Here is a 22,580-nt window from a genome sequence, read left to right as displayed (position 1 = left end):
ATAGAGGGATGGGTAGATAGATAGATAGATAGAGAGATGGGTAGATAGATAGATAGATAGATGGATAGATAGATAGAGAGATGGGTAGATAGATAGATAGATAGATAGATGGATAGATAGATAGAGGGATGGGTCGATAGATAGATAGATAGAGAGATGGGTAGATAGATAGATAGATAGATAGATAGAGAGATGGGTAGATAGATAGATGGATAGATAGATAGATAGATAGAGAGATGGGTAGATAGATAGATGGATAGATAGATAGAGAGATGGATAGATAGATAGATAGAGAGATGGTAGATAGATAGATAGATAGATAGATAGAGAGATGGGTAGATAGATAGATAGATAGAGAGATGGGTAGATAGATAGATAGATAGATGGATAGATAGATAGAGGGATGGGTAGATAGATAGATAGATAGAGAGATGGGTAGATAGATAGATAGAGAGATGGGTAGATAGATAGATAGATAGATGGATAGATAGATAGAGGGATGGGTAGATAGATAGATCGATAGATAGATAGATAGATAGAGAGATGGATAGATAGATAGATAGATAGATAGAGGGATGGATAGATAGATAGAGGGATGGGTAGATAGATAGATAGATAGATAGATAGAGAGATGGATAGATAGATAGATAGATAGATAGAGGGATGGGTAGATAGATAGATAGATAGATGGATAGATAGATAGAGGGATGGGTAGATAGATAGATAGATAGATAGAGGGATGGGTAGATAGATAGATAGATGGATAGATAGATAGAGGGATGGGTAGATAGATAGATAGATAGAGAGATGGATAGATAGAGAGATGGGGAGATAGATAGATGGGGAGATAGATAGATGGATAGATAGATAGAGGGATGGGTAGATAGATAGATCGATAGATAGATAGATAGATAGAGAGATGGATAGATAGATAGATAGAAAGATAGATAGATGGATAGATAGATAGAGGGATGGGTAGATAGATAGATAGATGGGTAGATAGATAGATGGATAGATCGATAGAGGGATGGGTAGATAGATAGAGGGATGGGTAGATAGATAGATAGATAGATGGATAGATAGATAGAGAGATGGATAGATAGATAGAGGGATGGGTAGATAGATAGATAGATAGATAGATGGGTAGATAGATAGATAGATAGATAGATAGAGAGATGGATAGATAGATAGATAGATAGATGGATAGATAGATAGAGGGATGGGTAGATAGATAGATAGAGGGATGGGTAGATAGATAGATAGATAGATAGATAGATAGATAGATAGATAGATAGAGAGATGGATAGATAGATAGATAGATAGAGAGATGGGTAGATAGATAGATGGATAGATAGATAGAGGGATGGGTAGATAGATAGATAGATGGATAGATAGATAGAGGGATGGGTAGATAGATAGATAGATGGATAGATAGATAGAGAGATGGGTAGATAGATAGATGGATAGATAGATAGAGGGATGGGTAGATAGATAGATAGATGGATAGATAGATAGAGGGATGGGTAGATAGATAGATAGATGGATAGATAGATAGATAGATGGATAGATAGATAGATAGATGGATAGATAGATAGAGGGATGGGTAGATAGATAGATAGATAGATAGATGGATAGATAGATAGAGGGATGGGTAGATAGATAGATAGATGGATAGATAGATAGAGGGATGGGTAGATAGATAGATAGATAGATGGATAGATAGATAGAGGGATGGGTAGATAGATAGATAGATAGATGGATAGATAGATAGAGGGATGGGTAGATAGATAGATAGATAGATAGAGAGAGAGGTGGTGTATTTATTTCAGCTGACAGCGTCACTTCCTGCTGAGTCATCATCGACCCAAACCACATCTCCCCAGTTTGGAGAGACGAGTCATCAAAACTCACTTCTTAACCAAATGAACGTGACAGAGGTGTTTTTGTTTTGTTTTGTGTTTTTGCAGACGGAGCATGGAGGAAGAGAAGGAGGAGGAAGAGAAGGAGGAGAAGGAGGAGGAAGAGAAGGAGGAGGAGGAGAAGGAGAAGGAGGAGGAAGAGAAGGAGGAGAAGGAGAAGGAGGAGGAGGAGGAGGAGGAGAAGGAGGAGGAGAAGGAGAAGGAGGAGGAGAAGGAGAAGGAGGAGGAGGAGGAGGAGTATCATTATGTCCCAACAGCTTCCTCGCCAGACCACCAAGATCATCCCATCATGCACTGGGAGGAACTGAGCTGGCGGATAGCCGAGCTGGAGAAGCAAGAGCAAGAGAGGAGAGAGAGGTCAAAGGTCAGACCACTACGATTGTGTCACTCCCATGTGAGCAAGTGGTAAATTTAGGGGCTGCAGCTGCAATCGACCAGCAGGAGTGAATTCAGCACCATGTGGACGTGGACTCGTCCACAATGTTCACCTGTTCTGCTGTGTGTGTGTGTGTGTGTGTGTGTGTGTGTGTGTGTGTGTGTGTGTGTGTGTGTGTGTGTGTGTGTGTGTGTGTGGAGGTGCTGAACGGATCAGAGCAGACAAGTGTTAGTTTTCTCAAATTCCAACCCGGCCCACAGGTTTTGAAGCCCAGACCGTCACCCAGCCGGCACATCAAGGCGCTTGTTTCTTCTCATACGCAGCAGCAGCAGACAGGAATTCCAGTCACTCCGTTAATGTTCACGCCAGTTCACAATACAAACAACCCAAACAATACATTCGAACAAAAACTGAGGTGGTGTCAGGCTATGAGTAGAAATTAAATAAAATCACAAATTAATAAATAAGTAGAACTGAGAGGGCGGCTTGGTGGCGGCTGCCCTTGGGTTGTGGTGGTGGAAGGAGGTTGAGTTTGATGCATGGTGGCTCAGGCTGGATGGCCCTGTTTTTTTACTGTCATACTTCAGTGCCACCTTGCGTTTCACCTGCAGCTGGTTTACTCTTCACCAACTCCACTGTCTCCTCCTGCCAGGCTAAAGACGAGCATGCAGCAGCGTCAGGTCTGCCCCACCCCTCCCCATGATGCAGGTTGCAGGCAGCAGACACTTTCCTTACCAGGGTTGTTTTTTTTTTTTTTTAAAGAAGGCGGTTCGACCCTTGCACCCCTTGCATAGATTTTTGACCTGAACCCATGGGTCCCATTGGGTTTGACGGGCCGGCCGACCCGTTGAGAATTCTACCAAGTTTGACTTGGCTCAGAACAAAATGTGTCTGAGCCCAGAACAGCAACAGAATGTCCACTGCTGCACGCGAAGGAGCTCTGTCACGGCGGATCTTGGACACGCTGTAACCGTTAATCTTTAGTGAACATGTAGCGCTGATGGTTCATCGCTGCAATTGTTTATTTCATCATTGCCGACTGAGACGTGACGATGGTGACACACCAGCAGGTATCGTTGATGGACCTTGCAGTGAAACGCTCCAAGGTTCTCTCCTTGTCACACACCATGGCCAACATGGGCGGAGTCCTTCCATCCACCTTGTGCAAGAAAAGGTTACTCGCACCGTCTCAAACACTGCTCACGAATGGTGACCAAGTGGTTACTGCAGATGTTTGGCGTGAAGGTGGATGCTTGCTACCCTCTGGTAGAAGGTTGCGACTGCCAAAGGCCACGAAGGCCCGCCATAGAAAGAGTTTTTTCCCCTCTGCTGCCAGACTCCTTAATGACTCTGGCTTCCCGTCCACCGTTGCCCCCTAGTGTCACCGGCACTACGTCACCGGGAACATTGTTGCACTACAAACTATAACTATGCACTTTGTATTTATTTCAATTACACTGTGTTGTCTTGTGTGCTTTTTTTGGTGAAAAAAAGAATGAATGCACTCATGTGAGTGTCAAAACAAATTCCTGTGTGTGACACAAATGGCAATAAAAGGAATCTGAATGTGAGTGGCAGCATCTCTAGGACGCCGCAGGATGAGTCAGGTAGCACGGTGAGGACGGCTCAGGGTTATTGCCAGGGTAACTGAAGCTGCTGGTCATGATGTGACAACATCAGTAGGCGGATCAGTCCTCCTGGCATCAGTGTAAACTGGGTGACGAGTGACGCTCACATCCAAAAACATGCTGTGAGCGGGCATCGACGGTTGACTCCACCGACGCCTCCGTTGTTGATGTAACCCAGTGGTCCTCGCTACTTTTTTCATGAGAGCCACTCTGGCAAAACACTACCAACAGGAGAGCCACCTCAGCCACAAAATACCAAAAGCCTTCGACATCGTGCATCGACGCCCACTTATTTGTCATACGACTCAACACAAGTATGTGTTATGCAGCCAATACACCTCTGTTAAAATCAGGCTTCCCTTCATACGGGAAGGAGCAGAAGCAGGCCGGCGTTCCTCGAACTTTTTCATGTTGTACTTGTAGTTTGTTGTTGCGATCCTGGGGAGGGCGTCAGGACGTGCGTTTGTGAGCGTCTTTGTTTTCTCTTCATGGTGTTAATGGTTGACAGTGTGGACTCACGTGTGTATGTGCGCACAAAGGTTGTGCAAGTGGTTTCAAAGTGGGGAATCTGTTTCTGACACCAAAGTCCAGAAGTGAGCAGCAGCTGCTCTAAGTTCAGCTTTGAGAACATTGTCGGTCTGCAGCTCCACCACTTCACTTTCCAGAGCAGCACAGTTAGATGGACACAGCTGGTTGATACTTGGTGTGAGAGAGGCCACACTGACGTTGAAAGGATTTTCACCAAGTCTCCTGCTCCGTGTCATAATCGTCAATAAACTGCCGGTAACTCAGAGCTCTGGAGACGATGAAATTCACCAGACGTACAGCTGTCTGCATCATGTCCAGAAAGCCGTTATTTCTGAGGGTTGATACCAGTTCCTCTTGATGCATGATACAATGGAAGCTGGTGAAGTTAGGAATATCATCCCTTTTTTCATGAGACCAATGAGCCCTTTCTCCTTGCCTCGCATGCTTGGTGCGCCATCCGTGCACACACTTGTGAGTTTTCTTTCATTAAAAAATGTGAGAAGGACATTTAAAATATCCTCACCTCTTGTCAGGCCAAGAGGGGGTGGCAAGCACAACATCTCCTCCAGGAAAGCATTGAGTTTGGGGAACCTCACCCAAACGCACAATTGTGCAATGTCCCCCACGCCGCGCTCTCATCCAGCGCGAGGCTGAAACACGGTGCTGCAGATACGTCGTCATTAACTGTGCAGTCACATCTGTGCCGATGTCCTCCACCTGCCTCATAATCGTTGAGTCAGACAACTGTATCCCTTTTATAGGTTTTATGAATGTTGTCAAACTCTGTGAAAAGTATTTCTGCAGAAGCCAGAAAGCAGTCTTTAACTATCTCTGAGTCTGAGACCCATGCAATCTCTAGAGAGGCCTCTGTCAAACGTTCAGCTGTAGAAGTTGTCCTGCGTATGAGCGTTTGCTGCTCAGAGGGTGACGCAGTCAGCCGCTCGATTTTTCTTCTCCGTAGTTTGCTGAATTTCGGATGTGTAGTCTGAAAATGCCGTTCCAGATTACTTCTCTTGAACCCAGAGTGAGTTTGTTTGCACAGCAGCACGAAGGGTAAGGCCCGTGGAGAACAAATAAAAATTCACCCGTCATTTGTCTTGAAATTTCCGGTGCTCATCTAGTATCGCTCGTACCTTTCTCTTTTTAAAGCTCCTCCGAGTTTTGAGTCGTTTGCTGCAAATCTTTGCCCCCCCCCCCATTTCCCATTTCCAACACGGTGTTCTTTCTGTCCATCATATTTCCGACCTTTTTTAATGACAACGTGGTCCATTTTTTAATCTTTTGTGTGTCACCGCTTACTAGCGTCAGGTTTTTGTTTTCATTTTTTTTCTCTCTTATTTTGCTTCAGAGGCCCGCCAAACCTGGCAGTGCAGGACTGCTGGTCCACATCGTGGGATGGAACCCTAAGTGTTTATGTGCTAATCAAATAAGCTGCTTTGGCTGCATTAACATAGCCACCTGCGAGCCACCAAATTGGGTTCAACGAGCTGCATGAGGCTCATGAGCCTCGCAATAGTTAACGGTGACGCAACCAAATGTCCTCCCTCTCATCAGCTGCAGCAGCACCATTGAATGGTTCCATTTCTGTCTCTCTATGTGGTTGGACAACTGGAGAAAGTTCCACCCATTTGGTGTTGTTAGCCCACGATGCACCTCTCCACTGAGCTTCCCTTCAAGTTGGTTTGGTCCTCTTGCTGACATGTGCCACTCCTGATGACCATCAAGCTTTCTTCATCCTGTCTGTTCTCCCTGTTTCCCAACAGATGGTGCCAGAGGTGAGGATGGGGCCTAGTCAGAGGGGCATGAGGACAGATGAGGAGGAGGACTTAAGGAAGTGCTGCGTTGCCGTTGTCACGTCACGGTAACATGATTTATTTATTAAGCATTTATTAAGTCGGTCAACTGATGGCGTTTGCATGTTATTTTATTGAAATACCAACTACGGCAATGATGACCACGAGGCCTCATCGACAGCTTGTCCTGATCCTGTTGGCAGCTTTTGAGCGGAGCAACAAGAACTACATGAGAATCATGTACAACGTGCGAGAAACACTCAGTTGATCTGTCATCAAAATCAGAAGGTGTTTTTCTAATAAATGATGAGGAATGGACAATAATTGAAATGTTATCAAATTTGACAACGGCAAATGTTAGAACATCATCATGTTGTCTTATGTGTCATATCGCTGTGTCGCTACGCTGCCATTAAATATTCATACATGTGTATTGATACGTGTGTATTGATTAGCAGGATTCAGATGATCAATCATCAATTATCTTTGATCATAATTGTCCCTTTAAAACCAGATTTTGTTTACACTAGGGTTAGGGTTAATCAATAACAACAACAATCAATGTGAATGACGCAAATGACGCTACGCGAATTTCGCGGCACGAATTTGGCAACGCAATTTATTGTTGGCGTCAGTGAAGTCACATCAACGGTCCTGGCGCCTGTAGTTGGTGTCCATCCGTGATATCCTGGCACCGATCCTCGCCAACAGGTCATCGAACTCGGCCCTCGTCAGCCTGAAGTAGCAGGTGCAGTTCCTGGAGAAAGCGGTGAAATTCACCCAGCTGTGTGCGCCTCTGGATTGTGTCATGGATCCAGATACAGCGGCGTTTGGTTTTCCGCCATATTTGGGACTTCCACAACAGATAAAAGCCAGCTGCGGTTGTTAGGTCAGCCATGGTTGATGATGGAAAGAAATGGTGGAAATAAATTCTCCTCACAGGGGAAAAAAAGTTCGTGCGAATGACACAAATAAAAATATAAGGTCTAACGATCGAATTCGTGTGAATAGAGTTTGGTGTGAAGACGCCTGAAGACCAGCTCTCTGTGAATACTCAGCACTGACAGCGTTGGATGTTGATGGTGATGAACTATTGGTTAGGGTCAGTTGTGGTTACATTGTTTTAAGAAAGGAGGAAAAAAAAGAAGAAAAAAAACCAAAACCCCGACACTTCTTCTGCCACTAGATGGCAATCAAACCTGAAGCACTTTCTCGTTCTTACTAAGAGTTTTCCCTCCAGTCTAAATTCTTGCTTGTGTTGTACGTCGCTTTGGAGAAAAGCCAAATGAGAGTGTAGAATTGTAGAAACGTGGCTCTGCATCCTCGAGGCGCCAGCAGGGGCACGCCAAATTTGACATCCGTTGGTGGAATGGAGTCACAGACAGACAAGTAAATGACACCCTGTGTTTGCAGAAGCCATAAGCAGCGAAACCTGCAGCTGTGTTTCGTCAACAACAGTGACAGTGATGACGAGGATGAAGGAATCCAAAAAAAGGTCAGATGCCATCACTATCATTGATACAGGCATGACTTCACAAACGATCAACCCTTACAACACTTAGTCACGAAAAAGAGTACTGACCCCTCTTCTTCTCTGAATTAGGTTTCTGTGGGAACAGGGCGCAATGGATGCCACGGCAGTGGGCTGAAACAAGAAGTAGCCACTGCTCTGAGATCGCTAAGAGACAAACTGCTGGCAGAGCAGAAGGAGATTGAGGTAAAAAGAAGGAAGGAAGAGGAAGTCGCCATTGACCTGATAGTTTCCCCTCCACTGTCAGTGTTCCAACATACAGGAACGCCATGGTGCTACATCCTGGTGCTACATCCTGGTGCTATGCCTTGGAGCTATACCAAGGTCAAGGTCAAATTTATTTATATATCACATTCAAGATCAACTTAAGTTGCACCAAAGTGCTTTACAATCAGTGGTGCAATGGATCATCATTGAACCGTGATCCACATGGATCTCTCTCCCCACGGTTCGGCACGCACGTGGTCCACGGATTGGTTGACAAAAATAAATAAATATTGAGGTGTGTTCATGTGGAGCCGCTGGAGGGCGCCACCTGTTCCATCCAAACGAGAAAAGCACAGCGGCACGGCAGTCATGGCTAGCGGAGGAGGAGAGGAGCTTGAAAAACCACCTGCATCATTTAAGTCGCATGCATGGGAGGATTCTGGCTTCCCTGAAAAATACAATGATGATTGAAGAAGGGTGGTAGACAAGACGATAGCGGTATGTAGGCATCGTACAGCGACGTCATCTTGGCGTGTCAGTGACAGGATCCAAGACGAATGCTGACCAACAACCACGAATCACCACGGCAATTAAATAGCCTTTAGCAGCAGGATCCGACTGAACTAAAGCGACAACAAACGCTACCAGAGTGTTTATAGCTGCAGACATGAGGCCATTGTCCGTTGCGCAAAACAAGGGCTTTAAACAAATGCCTTACATTGCACTTTAATTTGTTTTTATTATGATTCAAAATAAGGGCTGCACGGTGGTGCAGTGGTCAGCACTGTGGCCTCACATCAAGAAGGTTCCGGGTTCGAGTCCCGGCTCGGGCGCGGGATCTTTCTGTGTGAGTCTCCATGTTCTCCCTGTTCCTGCGTGGGTTCTCTCTGGTACTCCAGCTTCCTCCACAGTCCAAAGACATCAATTTGGGGACGAGGCTGATTGATTCTCTAAATTGACCGTAGGTGTGAATGTGAGTGTGAATGGTTGTTCGTCTCTGTGTGTCCGCCTCTCGCCCGTTGATGCTGGGATAGGCTCCACCCCCCCACGACCCTTACTAGTAAGGAATAAGCAGAAGATGACGATGGATGGATGATTCAAAATTTTATTTCAGCATTGGATTGACATGTCGAGTTAAATGTTGTTTGTATTTAAGGAGCAGAAAAATGTTGCACTGTGTTCTACAAAATAAATGGAGAGCAGAGTTATTTGTCATGTCTTTTTCTTTTTTCTGCTGATCTGAAAAATGATCCGATCCGTGACTCAAAACCGTGATACGATCCGAACCGTGAGTTTTTCGATCCGTTGCACCACTATTTCCAATTTAAAACAAACAAACCAAAAAACATCAAAAGTCATAATAAAAAGAAACAAAACACAATCAAGAAAAATACTGGCATGTACCAGGGATGTACAGCTTCACGAGCCTCAAAAGCCAAAGAAAATAAGTACTCAGCTGGGACTTGAACATCCATCAGGTCTGAGCCGATCTTAATTGCAGTGGCAGACTGTTCCACAGCTTGGGGTCAGCCACTGCCGTTTGTCCTCAGCCTACATCTTTGGACAGATAAAAGCAAGGCATTTGATGATCTCAGTGCTCTAGCTGGGGTGTGGACATGAAGGACTTAGGCAAGGTACTGAGGGGCCAGGCCATTCAATGCCTTAAAACAAGCATCCCAATTTAAAAATCTATCCTGAAACAAAGAGGCAACCAGTACAGGGAAGCTAGGACTGGTGAAATGTGTTTGCGCTTCTTGATGACGGTCAAGAGAAGCACAGCAGCATTTTGCACTCGCTGCAGGGAGAGCTGGTCTAGACCCACATGAAGAGCATTATGGTAGTCCAATCTAGACGATATGAAAGCATAGATGACCTTCTCCAAATCATTGGGAGAAAAGTAGGGCTTTACTTTGGCCAGGAGCCTCAACTGAAAAAAGGACTCTCTTACTGCAGAGCCAATTGGTCTGTTGAATTTAAAACCACGATCAAAAGTGACCCTGAGGCTTTTGATAAAAGAACGTGGGTTTTTTTGCTGCTAGGGGGCCTACAACACCAGCAGAGTCATTTAAGAGGGACTGATATCCAAACACAATCATCTTTAGAACCATCCAGGTCTTTTAGAGCAGCTAGCAGAGGCACAAGAGAATCTTTACATTGAACTTTAGTTAGATTTGGACATCATCTGCACAACAGTGAACAGAAATATGCTCATGTAAATGGAACCTAGGGGCAGCAGATACAGAGAAAATTAAAGCTGCAAGCAGCGTTGTTAGGGCCTGAGCCCCCGCGCGGCCTATGGCCGCGTCCTTGACACCGGCCCGAATCCAACGGTGTAATCGGCAAATCCCTAGGCCTTGTAGTTTAGGAGATACGAGCCTCAGTGCGCTGCACAGTGCGAGAGCAGAGCTGAGAGCCGGCCCTTTAAGAGCCCCTCCCTTCTCTGCTCGCTCTCTGCCATCTCTGTCAGAGCTGAGAGCAGAGCTGAGAGCAGAGCTGCCAGCTGGCCCTTTAAGAACCCCTCCCCCACTGCTCTGTCTCTGATCTGTGCTAGAGTGAGAGCAGAGCTGAGAGCTGGCCCTTTAAGAGCCCCTCCCCCACTGCTCTGTCTTTGATCTGTGCTAGAGTGAGAGCAGAGCTGAGAGCTGGCCCTTTAAGAACCCCTCCCCCACTGCTCTGTCTCTGATCTGTGCTAGAGTGAGAGCAGAGCTGAGAGCTGGCCCTTTAAGAACCCCTCCCCCACTGCTCTGTCTTTGATCTGTGCTAGAGTGAGAGCAGAGCTGAGAGCTGGCCCTTTAAGAACCCCTCCCCCACTGCTCTGTCTCTGATCTGTGCTAGAGTGAGAGCAGAGCTGAGAGCTGGCCCTTTAAGAGCCCCTCCCCCACTGCTCTGTCTCTGATCTGTGCTAGAGTGGAGAGCAGAGCTGAGAGCTGGCCCTTTAAGAACCCCTCCCCCACTGCTCTGTCTCTGATCTGTGCTAGAGTGAGAGCAGAGCTGAGAGCTGGCCCTTTAAGAACCCCTCCCCCACTGCTCTGTCTTTGATCTGTGCTAGAGTGAGAGCAGAGCTGAGAGCTGGCCCTTTAAGAACCCCTCCCCCACTGCTCTGTCTCTGATCTGTGCTAGAGTGAGAGCAGAGCTGAGAGCTGGCCCTTTAAGAGCCCCTCCCCCACTGCTCTGTCTCTGATCTGTGCTAGAGTGAGAGCAGAGCTGAGAGCTGGCCCTTTAAGAACCCCTCCCCCACTGCTCTGTCTTTGATCTGTGCTAGAGTGAGAGCAGAGCTGAGAGCAGGCCCTTTAAGAACCCCTCCCCACTGCTCTGTCTCTGATCTGTGCTAGAGTGAGAGCAGAGCTGAGAGCTGGCCCTTTAAGAACCCCTCCCCCACTGCTCTGTCTTTGATCTGTGCTAGAGTGGAGAGCAGAGCTGAGAGCTGGCCCTTTAAGAACCCCTCCCCCACTGCTCTGTCTTTGATCTGTGCTAGAGTGAGAGCAGAGCTGAGAGCTGGCCCTTTAAGAACCCCTCCCCCACTGCTCTGTCTCTGATCTGTGCTAGAGTGGAGAGAGAGGAGGAGCACCAGGACTGGAGTGGGACAAGAGGAAGAAGTCGGCATACGCTGGTCCAGAGGGACACAGAACACCATGTTCTTGGAGGGGTTTTTGTCAGGAATGCAGTGGTGTGGTTGGTAGAGCTGTGGGAGTTGTAGTTTCCATGTGAAAAGTGAGTGTTTGAGAGTATGTACCCTGAGAGCAGAGATGTGCCCCTTGTGGTTTCCATGACAACAGTAAACAAGTCTCTGTCATCTGTGTTAGAGTTGACAGCAGAGGAAAATGTGACATTTTTAGTGTGTGAAAATCAAATAACTCTGCATATGTTGGTTAAGAGTGCAATATAATACCATATTTTTGTAGGGATTTTTCTGAGAAATCCGTTGGTGTGTTTTGTGTAGTTGTGTGAGTTGTAGTGTAGATGTGAGAAGCATTTGTTTGAGAGTATGTACCATGAGAGAACATGTCCTCCCCATTGGTTTCCATTGTAAGCGGAAAAAGTGTCTCCCCGACTTTGATGGCTTCTAAAATGTGACCCGAGTGAGTTATTACAAAGTTTTCAAAGATTTTTGAAGAGCAGAGTTGTGTGATTAATGTGTGAAAGTTTGGAAGCGATATCATTAATGCCCTAGGAGGAGATAGATTTTGTTGGGGGACTGAAAACTGTCCTGTTTTGGACAGTTTTGTCCAATTTGTGGACATTCTGTTGTAGATAGGTGAGGGGTCAGAGTGTAGGAATTGTTCGTCTTGATGAGACGAGTCCAACGGTGTTGGTCCCATGTCTGTGGGACATTCGTGCAAGCAGTTATAGCACTTCAGTTTCTTTTGTTTATTTGCTCCCTATTTGCTCGCTATTGAGTTTGGCTGTAATTTTTTTTTATAATACATTAATTTTCACCAGACTGGACGTGCGTGCAAAATTTGGAGAGTTTTTGAGCATGTTGAGGGGGTCAAATTAAGGTTTAAATGGGCGAGATAAGAAAGAATAATAAGAAAGAAACAAACGTTACAATTTCAGATATAATTTTTGCCATCATTGGTTTCAATGGGAGACCTCACCCCCCCCGGACCCCCCTATGTGTTTGTTTTGGGGCTGCGATGCTCCTAAGTGTGTGTTTTTAGTGCTCCCTCTGGTTTTTTCTGCCGAGCAAACGTAATCGGGTCTTCGCCTGAAGTACCTTCTGGCTCAGGCCCTAATTAAAGCTTTGGCTCCAGACGGGACGCTGGGGGCTCGAGGCTTGTGAAGCATGAGGTTACGACAACAAGACTAACAGACATGACACAAACGACAATGACCCAATGTGGACAAAGGGAAATACGGAGGTTAAATACACAGGGGAGACGCAGGTGGTGCAATCAAACAGGTGAGACACATGAGGTAATCACAGGAAGGAGCAAAGGAAGACAGGACTTGACTACCCAGGAAACAAGACTGGGATCATGACATTCTGATCTACAGTATCAAAGAAGCAGTCAGATCTGTTGTTACCAAGATAGCAGCACACCCAGAATTAACACTTAAAACAAGATCACTAAACATTCTTAAAAGAGCAGTTTCAGTGCTGTGATGGGGTTGAAAACCAGGTTTGAATTTCTCAAAGATGTCATTTTCATCTCGGTAAGATTGCTGCCGGATAGAAATTACTTTCTCTGACTCTTTGGACAGAAAGGGCAGTTTAGAGATGGGCCAGGTTAGAAATTTGAGAGGACAGAGGGGTCCAGATTAGGCTTCTTGATTCGTGGCTGCACCATGACATGTTTCGAAAGAGCTGGAAAGACTAGCCGAGAAAGAATCACAGTGCCAACTGAGTCAAACGCCTCTTTTAAAAGGCGAGAGGGAACACAGTCAGAGAGGCAGGTTGTAGGCCGTAGCTCACAGACGACATCAGACAGTGAGGACAAGGATATGGGTTTAAACAGCTGGGCATACAGGTGGAACAGAAGGGTCGGAGGCAGCAAGACAGGGGATGGACTGAGGAACTGAGATTTTGTTAAAGAAGTTCAGAAAATCCTAACAGAGAGCAGGCGATGGTACAACAGGGCAGTATCACAAAGGTTAACAACGGAGTCAAGAGTGCTCAACAAAACCTTGGGTTTACTGATACTCTTAGAAACAAGGCTGGAAATGAAGTCTGTGTTAGCAGGCTTCATGGCTCTCTGGTACGCTCTTCAACAGTCCTGTAGAACCCCAAACCAAACATGCAACATGTCCTTTTTCCACTTCCTCTCAGCACGCGTACGTACATGAGCGTCTGAGAGCACAGATACCTTCATTTATCCATGGTTCTGTAAGTGCTTTGGGGCACGAATCCATCAGAGACAAGAAGTCTTTTACCAGAGGACTCGACTGACAACAGACATGAATGTTCAAATCACCAGAAATTAAAAAGTGATCATAATCCACCATGATTCCAGACAAAAACCTCTCAAACTCCTGGATAAAATCCTTATTGCATCTGGGTGGACGATGTACCACCGCACACAGCAGAGGAGGAGAGGAGTTCAGTTCAAAGTGCTGGAGCTCAAAGCTAGAATACTTTACAGACTGAATCTGTCGAGAGTAGAAAAACCAAAAAAGTGGATTTAAAAACACACGCCAGCACACCACCTTTGCCGGTGGTCCGTGGAGCTCTGAGAAAAGTACAGTCGGGACGAGTTTGGAGAAAGGTGTAGACTCACCGACTTGTGACCAAGTCTCGCCAAAAATATTAAGTCCAGCTCCCAAGAAGTGAAAAGACCGTTTAGCAAAAAGGTTGTATTTGCCAGCAATTTGGCATTGATCAGAGCCATATTCAGAGTGATAACCGCAGTCACACCGGCCACAGCACGTCTTCGCGGGCGCAGGTCAGTGTGGACAGCACCACCACTGTAGGCTTTCTGCTGGCTGGTAGAGGCTCCATCATCAGGCGATGCTGAGGAGAGGTCACTGGTCCCAGGGAGGCAGTGCGTAGAACAAGCGTAGCCATCATTTCCGGATCAGTGGAGCTCAATGGTGACACTATCTTCAGTGGGTCAGGGAGCACCTTCAGGCTGGGAGCAGCAGCAGGGACGGGCACAACAGTCTGCACCCACGGTCCTCTAAGCCTCTGACAGCAGAATAATAGCCATATCTCCCACCAATGAGGTGAGGATCGGCCACACAAGACAAAGACAGGGACACCTTGATTGTCACCAATTTACCACCCCGCTTTCCCGTCTTTTACTGCATTTGTTTCGGGGAGGGGCACCAGGTGAGCAGCGCAGATAAGCAGGTACATCGGTCAACAGGGGAGGGAAGCTAGCAGTCGGCTCTTGCAAATTATGTCCATTTGCACCTCAACAGAAACTTGGATGTTAAGTAAAGCTTGGCGATCATAGACAAGTAGAGCTGTAGCATCCCAGCAGCAAACACAGAGAAACAGAACAGTAGCAAATATGACACTGAGTAGACACGACCGACAGCCTGCCAAACATACTGGCGCCATCTTGGGATGGGATACCCTGGTGTTATATCCTGGTGCTACATCCTGTTGCTAAGTCCCGGTGCTATGCCTTGGGGCTATACCCTGGTGGTAGAGGGTCTCCACCCTCTTGACTGTAAATATCATGTAAATGTCCTGAGAGACAGTTTAAACTCTGTCAGTCCTGTGTTTCCAAGGCAACAAGACAATGGTGAATTTGTCCGATGTGTCTTAAGTGAAGAAATAAATCAAGAACCATCGGAGTGTTTATCCGCTACTGGAACACAAGACCAGACCATCAGAGTCAGTGTGACATTGGATCATCATACATGATTTCATTGTGTGTGTGTGTGTGTGTGTATGTGTGTGTGTGAGAGACAGCATCTTACAAGCAGCAGCACTGGCAAGTGGAAACATCTGGAGCAGCAGGAGCTTCAGGAGAGTTCAGTCCAGCAGCTCAGCAGTCTGAGAGCGTCGCTTCAACAGGAAGTTCATGGTATGAGAGCACTCGCCACCATCGCCTTGCTGTTTCATCAACAACAACATGACTCATGCTCACTAGCATTGTGTCTGTGGTGACATTCCCACCCTGCCAGGGAAGATGCATACTGACCGTGCTCTGTGGGCTGAGCGCCATGGAACTACTTCCTCTTCGCCCTCTGCTAATTAGAACGTGGATCAGTAACTGAACTGTGCTCCTTCTCCAGACTTCACAAATGTATCCACTGTTTTGCAGCCACAAAAGCAATGACGGTGTGAGTGGAGCCTGTCATGTCAGATTTTACCGCTCACTGACAAAAGGTCTTGTCTGTTTGATTTTACTCGTCTCGTTGACTAAAGTTTCCTTTCCTCCATCTCGACTCAAGTTGGCATGGTGTGTGGCTGAGTCATATGGAGGATCTTTGCTAAACGGAACAAGCATCATCATCTTTTTTTCATGATATTGTTTTCATGCTCGTTGGAGGTGACATTCATCGTCTAGGGCATGACTCACACTCGTCTCCTCAAACACCAGCAGTAGCATCGGTGCAGACATCTTGTTGACACCCAGAAGCTCAACGTGAAAACACCGTAGATGCACTGAACCGACATCCAGAGTAATGAAGGTGGACTGTTGTATCGGCTGATGCAGTCGTTTTCTGCAGTTTATTGTTCTGTGCTTCTTTTCTAACTCTTCTTAAAAGTCGTTTTCTTTCTGTGAACAATCTTAGCCTGCAAAGGGCTTTAATGTTTCATAACCATGACAGTTCTATTTTGGATTTTGTTTTGAAACATGAGATACATTTTGGAGAAGTTTAGCTCACACGCAGCTGCGTCGTTCATGCTTTGATTTTGACACCATGCTTGTTACAGTGATGTTAGCGTGACAGGCTGTCAAAGGCCAGGTTGACAGAACAGCATTGCGCTAACCCTCTTGCTAACTGTGACTGTGCATTGGTCTTTCAGCACTGAGCTCTGAGCTAGTGGCTCTCCTGTTGGTACGAGACCAGCAAAGGACGCTGCAGGATGCCATGCTGCTGGACGTCCAGGACCTGACCTAACAGCTGCACCCTGACTCAAAAGTCCACATCTCAGTTGTGCTCGGGGACCAGGATGAGCTGCTCGTCCACGTCAACACAGGAATCGTTTACTTCATAAATCATCTGGCAACAGGAGGGAGATTTATCTGAGAACCTGCAGTCTGATGTCGTCAATGAGGTGCGGCTACACAATGGAGGGCTGACATGAAATAAAGGGAAGCGTTGATTTTAGCAGACAGGAACTCTGTGTTTTATCCATTTCCATGGTGCCAAGGTCTGTAAAAGGTGATAATGCTGCCGGTCAAGTTCTATGATAAACTGCACTTGGCTGCTTGATTTACATATTAGTGCTTTGTTCCACCGATTGACCCCCTCACCATAAATCCAGTATATTGTGGGCGGGCTCCAGTGTGCAGCAGGGGGAGCTGGCTGCCACAATGCTTAACATGCAAATAGAAATAAAAACGTGACATCAAAAAATGTTGAATTACTCTGTTAAACCATGAGCTCTGCTCTTATTTTGATAAGCTTGTGTTTGTGTATTTGTTAACGGGAATTTGTAGATTATCAGCCCTTGTTAGAACAGGCAAACCATGTAACCCTAACTGTCATGACATACATGATGTAATTTTGACATTCTTTGTGTCATAGATAGTTCTGACAGCGGAATAATCCACTACAAACATAATAAAAGGCCCAGTTATGTAATCGGTGAAAAAAGGGACCAGGGATCTCAAAACCTCAAAACCTTTAAAACACATTTTCATCAGTTTTTTGGTTATATTGACCAGAATGGAATGTTTCTGAGTGTTACAAAATCGTCCACATTCATTTAGTTAAACAAGTTGGCAATGGAGAGTTAAGCAGCTGCTTGCCACCTCATAATGCAGCTGCTCTACACATCACCAACGTCACACTATTTGGTTCTTGGGCTTGTTACAGCCTTCAACCACCAGGTGGAACTGTTGCCAAAGCTAGTCTGAATTTGCAGATATCTGATCCGATCTTAAATGAACAGATATGTTAAACTATCTTAGTTTTAACACATGTATATCTCACACCAATATGGCTCCATCAGAGAATGTGATCAGATGTGTCCTTCCTCTGAGGTTCTCACAAGTTTTACTTGTCCTCCCTGTAGTTTCCTCATGGAGGGGCTTAATGGGGCAGGAGCAGGAGAGCAGGACAGAGACAAAGACAGAGAATGGAGGGAGACAGAGAGACAGAAGGAAAGAGAGGGACAGAAATAAAGAGAAAGAGAAAGGAGGAGAGACTGATGGACAGACGGGGACGTGAGCAGGTGGAGCTACGGGTGGCAGCTGGAGCCTCTTCAGGTCTGGAGCCTCCTCCAGCAGCACCAGGATCTGGGATGAGGGGAGAAGAAGAGGAGTTAGTAACACGTCTGAGGACAGGAGGAGGAGAGAGAAGCCCAGTGCATCATGGGAGATCCCAGCCGATTGAGCCTATAGCAGCAGGTCTGAGGGCCAGCCTAAGCAGTCCTGACTATAGGCCTGATCAACAAGGAGGTCTTAAGTCTGCTCTTAAACCTAGAGAGGGGGTCTGGGTCCTGGACTGAAACTGGGAGACTGTTCCACAGGAGGGGAGCCTGATAGCTGAAGGCTCTGGCTCCATTCTACTGTTAGAACTCTAGGAACCAGCAGGAACCCTGCATCCTGGGAGTGAAGGGTTCTAGCTGGATCATAGGGGACTAGGAGCTCTGTCAGGGATGAAGGAGCCTGATTGTTGAGAACTTTGATGGTAGAAGAAGAATTTTAAATTCTGTTCTGAATCTGACAGGGAGCCATGCAGAGAAGCAGTCCAGGAGAGACCTGGTCTCTGCTACCAGTTCTAGGCAGGGGGGCAGCAGCATTCTGGACCAGCTGGAGAGTCTTTAGGGACTTATTAGTCCAGCCTGGTAGGAGGGAGGTGCAGTAATCCAGCCTGGAAGTGACAAAAGCAGGGACTAGTTTTTCTGCATCTTCTTGAGCCAGGATGTGTCTGATCTTAGCGATGTTACGTAGATGGAAGAAGGCGTCCTGGAGATTTGTTGAATGTGGGAGTTAAAGGGTCCTGGTCAAAGAGAACTGCTAGGTTCCTTACAGTGGTGCTGGGGGCCAGGGTGGTGCCATCCAGGGTACCTGTCTCATCAGGTCAGGTGGTCCTCAGGTGTTTGGGCCCAGCACAAGAACTTCAGTTTATCAGAGTTTAATAAAGGAAATGATGGTCCTCCATGTTTCCTGTCCTTCAGACAGGCCTCCAGTTCAGTCAGCTGGTTTGTTCCATGTGGATCATTGATGAGTTCAGCTGAGTGTCGTCTGCATAGCAGTGAACATTAATGGAGTGTTTCCTGATCATGTGACCTAGAGGAAGCAGGTACAGGGTGAAGAGGACTGGTCCAAGCACAGACCCTTGTGGAACACCAGAACTGACTTTAGTGGTCTCAGAGGAACCATCATTAACTAGTACCAACTGAGATGACCTAGTAAATATGACCTAAACCAGTTCACTGTGGTTCCTTTAATGCCAAAGACAGGTTCCAGTCTCTGTAGAAGAAACCTCTGTAGGGTCCTTGAGAGTCATACTCATCCATCCTCTTAGGTCCTCACAACTCATACAAGTTCTCCCTGTAGGGTCCTAACCCTAACCATAGGGTCCTCATGAGACTTACTAATCCTCCCTGTAGGGTCCTCACAAGTCACACTAGTCCTTCCTCTAAGGTCCTCACATGTCATACTCGTCCCTCCTCACTGGTCCTCACGACTTATACTAGTCCTTCCTGTAGGGTCCTCAAGAGTCATACTCGTCCACTCTGTTGGGTCCTAGATAGTCATACTAGTCATTCCATCAAGGTCCTCACAACTCACACTAGTCCTCCCTGTGGGGTCCTCACGAGTCATTCTAGTTCTCCCTGTAGGGTCCTAGTGAGTCATACTAGGCGTTCCACAAAGGTCCTCACAACTCACACTAGTCCTCCCTGTGGTTCCTCACGAGTCACCCTAGTCCTCCCTGTAGGGTCCTCGCGAGTCACACTAGTGCTCCTGGTAGGGTCCTCCCGGGTCATACTAGTCCTTCCACTGAGTTCCACCAAGGTCCTCAAGACTCAGATTAGTTCCCCCAGCAATTCACTGATTCACGCTATGCTGAGTTGATGGTGGTGTGGTTGCGCTGCTGCCATCCTGGATTTAAAGTGAAATGTGAACAAAACAGAGTCCAATTAAAATACAGCGCAGTGGCAAAAAGGCGACACAGAACATTTGAATGTCACATTCACCGAAGAAGAGCGAACCTTCGTCTTCATCAAACTCGAGGCGTTGAAAGCGTCCGAGACACTGAGGCTGATGCCAACAGGAAAATACAAGGCTTTGTAGCGTCACACTGTTGAACACAGAGGGTGCCTCTATAAAGGGTTAGCCATTCATTACGTGATGCGACAGTCAATATCTCTTTGAATGTTTAGTTATGATACCCTTTCAGATCTGTTAGGAACTCTTTTTGGTTTCCTGGTTTCAGTTTTCATTCCACTTCATATCAAATGTTTGAACATCTAATGGTAAAACTAAAACCGTCTGAAAAGCGATTGAGCTTCTCGAGACTGAGGATTCACTTTGGAAGTGCTGAGTAACCCTGAAGTCCTCAGAGCTTCAATAGAATTTGGCATCACATTCAGAAATAGTTTTCTATGTTCTGGTCATGAGTTGGTGAGGTTACATGGTTTCTGGTGTTCACCCACCATCAACCACAGAGGTCATTAAGGATATATATTGCTATTCACATTCATTTTCCTATTGCTCAGCAGACCTTTGTAGCGTTTATATTTTGTATTATTTCTCTATTTTGCACTTTCTTTAATATGATTGCATCTTTCTGTCACTTTCATACAATGAAATACTGCAACTTTATTGGTGGAAAAGATTTATTGTTCATTTGTGTTCATTTTTCTTGTGTTGTTTTTGAGTTCTTTGATTTAAGTTTTACATTATTAAGAATTAAGATTGGTCATGGTAAAGTAGTCCAAGATGGTGAAAGCCTGGCCCCGCAACTCTATGTAGAAGGTGTCCTTCAGGGTCCCCACAGGTCCAGGGCTTTGTCTCCTTTAGAATCCCCTTAAATCCAGTGTGTCTTTGCCAGGATAATCACATCAGACTGTCAGGCCAGGATGTTGAAAATCAGGTTTCATTGAGTAAGTGACTGATTGATGAGTGACCAGGAGCTGAATGGTAGAGTAATGGGAGGGGTCTTAACCCACATGGAGATGAGGCCCTGGGAAGATCCACCAGCTTATGTCCATCATGGGGGCCAATCTTGTTTTTTTTTCTTCAAATTCATGTGAGGTCCCAATGAAATACCCTTTTAAAGATGGGACAGTTGCTGTGATGACTCCTGATGCAACACACAAACCAAACAATGCCTTATATTTGGTCCTGACATAGGTATATATTTACAAATGTAAATAATTGGCAATTGCATTTGAGCATGTAAACATCCATTTTGAAATATATTTGGAGAGGCAACATTTGTGTCTGCGACTTCGATTTGTTCTTATGGTGTCAAGCAGGATGCTAGCTGTGCTAACATTGCATTTGAGACAGCCCAAACTGTCCACAGCGTCTGAGGCACTCATGAGATCTTTCAGGGCATTTTGACATAATCACACTTTATATAATACTAATAATGGTAGTGATGACCATCAGGTTTCTAATCTAATTAACATATATTATCTGTCTCTGCTGAGATGCACGAATGCTACGATGCTACGATGCTACGATACTACCCACGACAAGGCTTCCACTTCAAATCACATCAGATTAGGGTTGCCACCCACGTGCGCAAAATACCAAACCGTTCTTTATTTGGCCGTTAAATGTCGCATCCTGTATGCTCTGGTACCGGACGCGATTTGTTCCACTTTCATGAATGACCACTTCACGTTTATCTCACACATATCAACACTAAATCTAACAATAAGGAACAAAATAAAATGGGAAACACAACTCATGGCGGGGTCTACCCAGGACACACACACACACACACACACACACACACACACACACACACACACACACTCCGCCCCCTCTTTCTCATCCAACCACGTACCAGCCCCTAACATACACTTTCACTGAAAGTCAGAAAACACACACTTCAACATTATAATAGTAACATAATAAATAAATTACATAAATATATTTCTGACATTAAAAACATGTTTGAGGAATACAGTTTTTAGTGATCATTGTCTTGATTGTTCTATGAGTGTGGTTTACAGCTCTGTTCTCTTTTTTCCTGAGAGGCCCTGAAGCAAGAACAGTTATGCACTTAAGTTACATTAAGTTCTCAATGTATTGAGTTTATATTTTGAAAGTTCATTGTGCAGTCTGCAGTTCATATTCCATCCATCGTCATCTTCCGCTTATTCCTTACTAGTAAGGGTCGTGGGGGGTGGAGCCTATCCCAGCATCTACGGGCGAGAGGCAGGGTTCACCCTGGACAGGTCCCCAGTCCATCGCAGGGCCAACATACAGAGACGAACAACCATTCACACTCCCAGCCACGCCTACGGTCAATTTAGAGTCTGGATTAACCTGGTCCCTCTTGATGTCTTTGGACTGTGGAGGAAGCTGGAGTACCAGAGAGAACCCAGCAGGAACAGGGAGAACATGGAGACTCACACAGAAAGACCCCGCGCCCGAGCCGGGACTCAAACCCGGAACCTTCTTGCTGTGAGGCCACAGCTGCAGTTCATATTATGTAATATAATTATAATGATATATTAATATAAGTATATATATAAATATATATATACTTGAGTGAGTGTGGATGAGCACGAGCAGCGATAGCCAGCAGCAGCCATCAGGCATCACAACCTCATTGACCTTTCAAGAAAGAAGAGACGTGATCATACATGTTGATCATACATGTTGACAATCCCATGTCAACTCCTCTCCTCCCCTCTGAGAATCCCACCACCTGTGATGTCATAAGATTTGTGTTTCTGAGTGGTGGGAGGGACTTGGTCATTTCATACATGACCTTGCGGTGTTTATTCATACCTCTGCTACCTGCAGGCTGTCTAACAGCAATTGTGTTGCTTTGTTTGATTAC

At 45.8% G+C, this 22,580-nt stretch overlaps 1 protein-coding gene and 1 long non-coding RNA gene across 5 annotated transcripts in view; both read left to right on the top strand.

Annotated features, from left to right (window-relative positions):
• LOC147248061 (uncharacterized) overlaps positions 1-2,066 on the top strand; it is a 12,598-nt gene extending 10,532 nt beyond the window's left edge. For both annotated transcript variants that reach the window (XR_015119429.1, XR_015119428.1), the window contains exon 3: positions 1,968-2,066. This is a non-coding gene — a long non-coding RNA (uncharacterized LOC147248061). The remainder of the gene's footprint in view (positions 1-1,967) is intronic.
• Positions 2,067-2,152: 86 nt separating this feature from the next.
• LOC147248060 (uncharacterized) lies at positions 2,153-20,960 on the top strand. Of its 3 annotated transcripts, XR_015119551.1 has the most exons (7): positions 2,153-2,283; positions 6,215-6,312; positions 7,658-7,739; positions 7,848-7,961; positions 15,343-15,457; positions 16,408-16,659; positions 17,623-20,960. XR_015119551.1 is itself a non-coding variant. In XM_086227138.1 (6 exons), exons 1-6 carry the CDS (start codon positions 2,209-2,211, stop codon positions 16,500-16,502), a joined length of 576 nt encoding a protein of 191 aa, XP_086083264.1. In that variant the 5' UTR covers positions 2,153-2,208; the 3' UTR covers positions 16,503-20,960. The 3 variants fall into 3 exon arrangements, 2 of the variants coding, with proteins under 2 accessions (XP_086083264.1, XP_086083263.1); XM_086227138.1 differs by having other exon boundaries at positions 7,661-7,739; positions 16,408-20,960; XM_086227137.1 differs by having other exon boundaries at positions 16,408-20,960.
• Positions 20,961-22,580: the final 1,620 nt, after the last annotated feature.

This window comes from Aulostomus chinensis, chromosome 15 (genome assembly GCF_037954235.1).
Source record: "Aulostomus chinensis isolate RoL2024-O1b breed Wild chromosome 15, RoL_Achi_v1.0, whole genome shotgun sequence".
In the NCBI taxonomy this organism is placed as follows: domain Eukaryota; kingdom Metazoa; phylum Chordata; class Actinopteri; order Syngnathiformes; family Aulostomidae; genus Aulostomus; species Aulostomus chinensis.
Note: the sequence above shows the minus strand (reverse complement) of the source record. Positions and strands in the feature narration are given on the sequence as shown.

What these genes read in the sequence shown, in the direction of transcription:
- LOC147248060 (XM_086227137.1), top strand. Translation starts at nt 2,209, where the DNA reads ATGCACTGGGAGGAACTGAGCTGGCGGATAGCCGAGCTGGAGAAGCAA. An exon ending in ATGAAGGAATCCAAAAAAAG is followed by an intron (nt 7,740 to 7,847) that starts GTCAGATGCCAT and finishes TCTCTGAATTAG; the next exon opens with GTTTCTGTGGGAACAGGGCG. An exon ending in GCTTCAACAGGAAGTTCATG is followed by an intron (nt 15,458 to 16,407) that starts GTATGAGAGCAC and finishes TTGGTCTTTCAG; the next exon opens with CACTGAGCTCTGAGCTAGTG.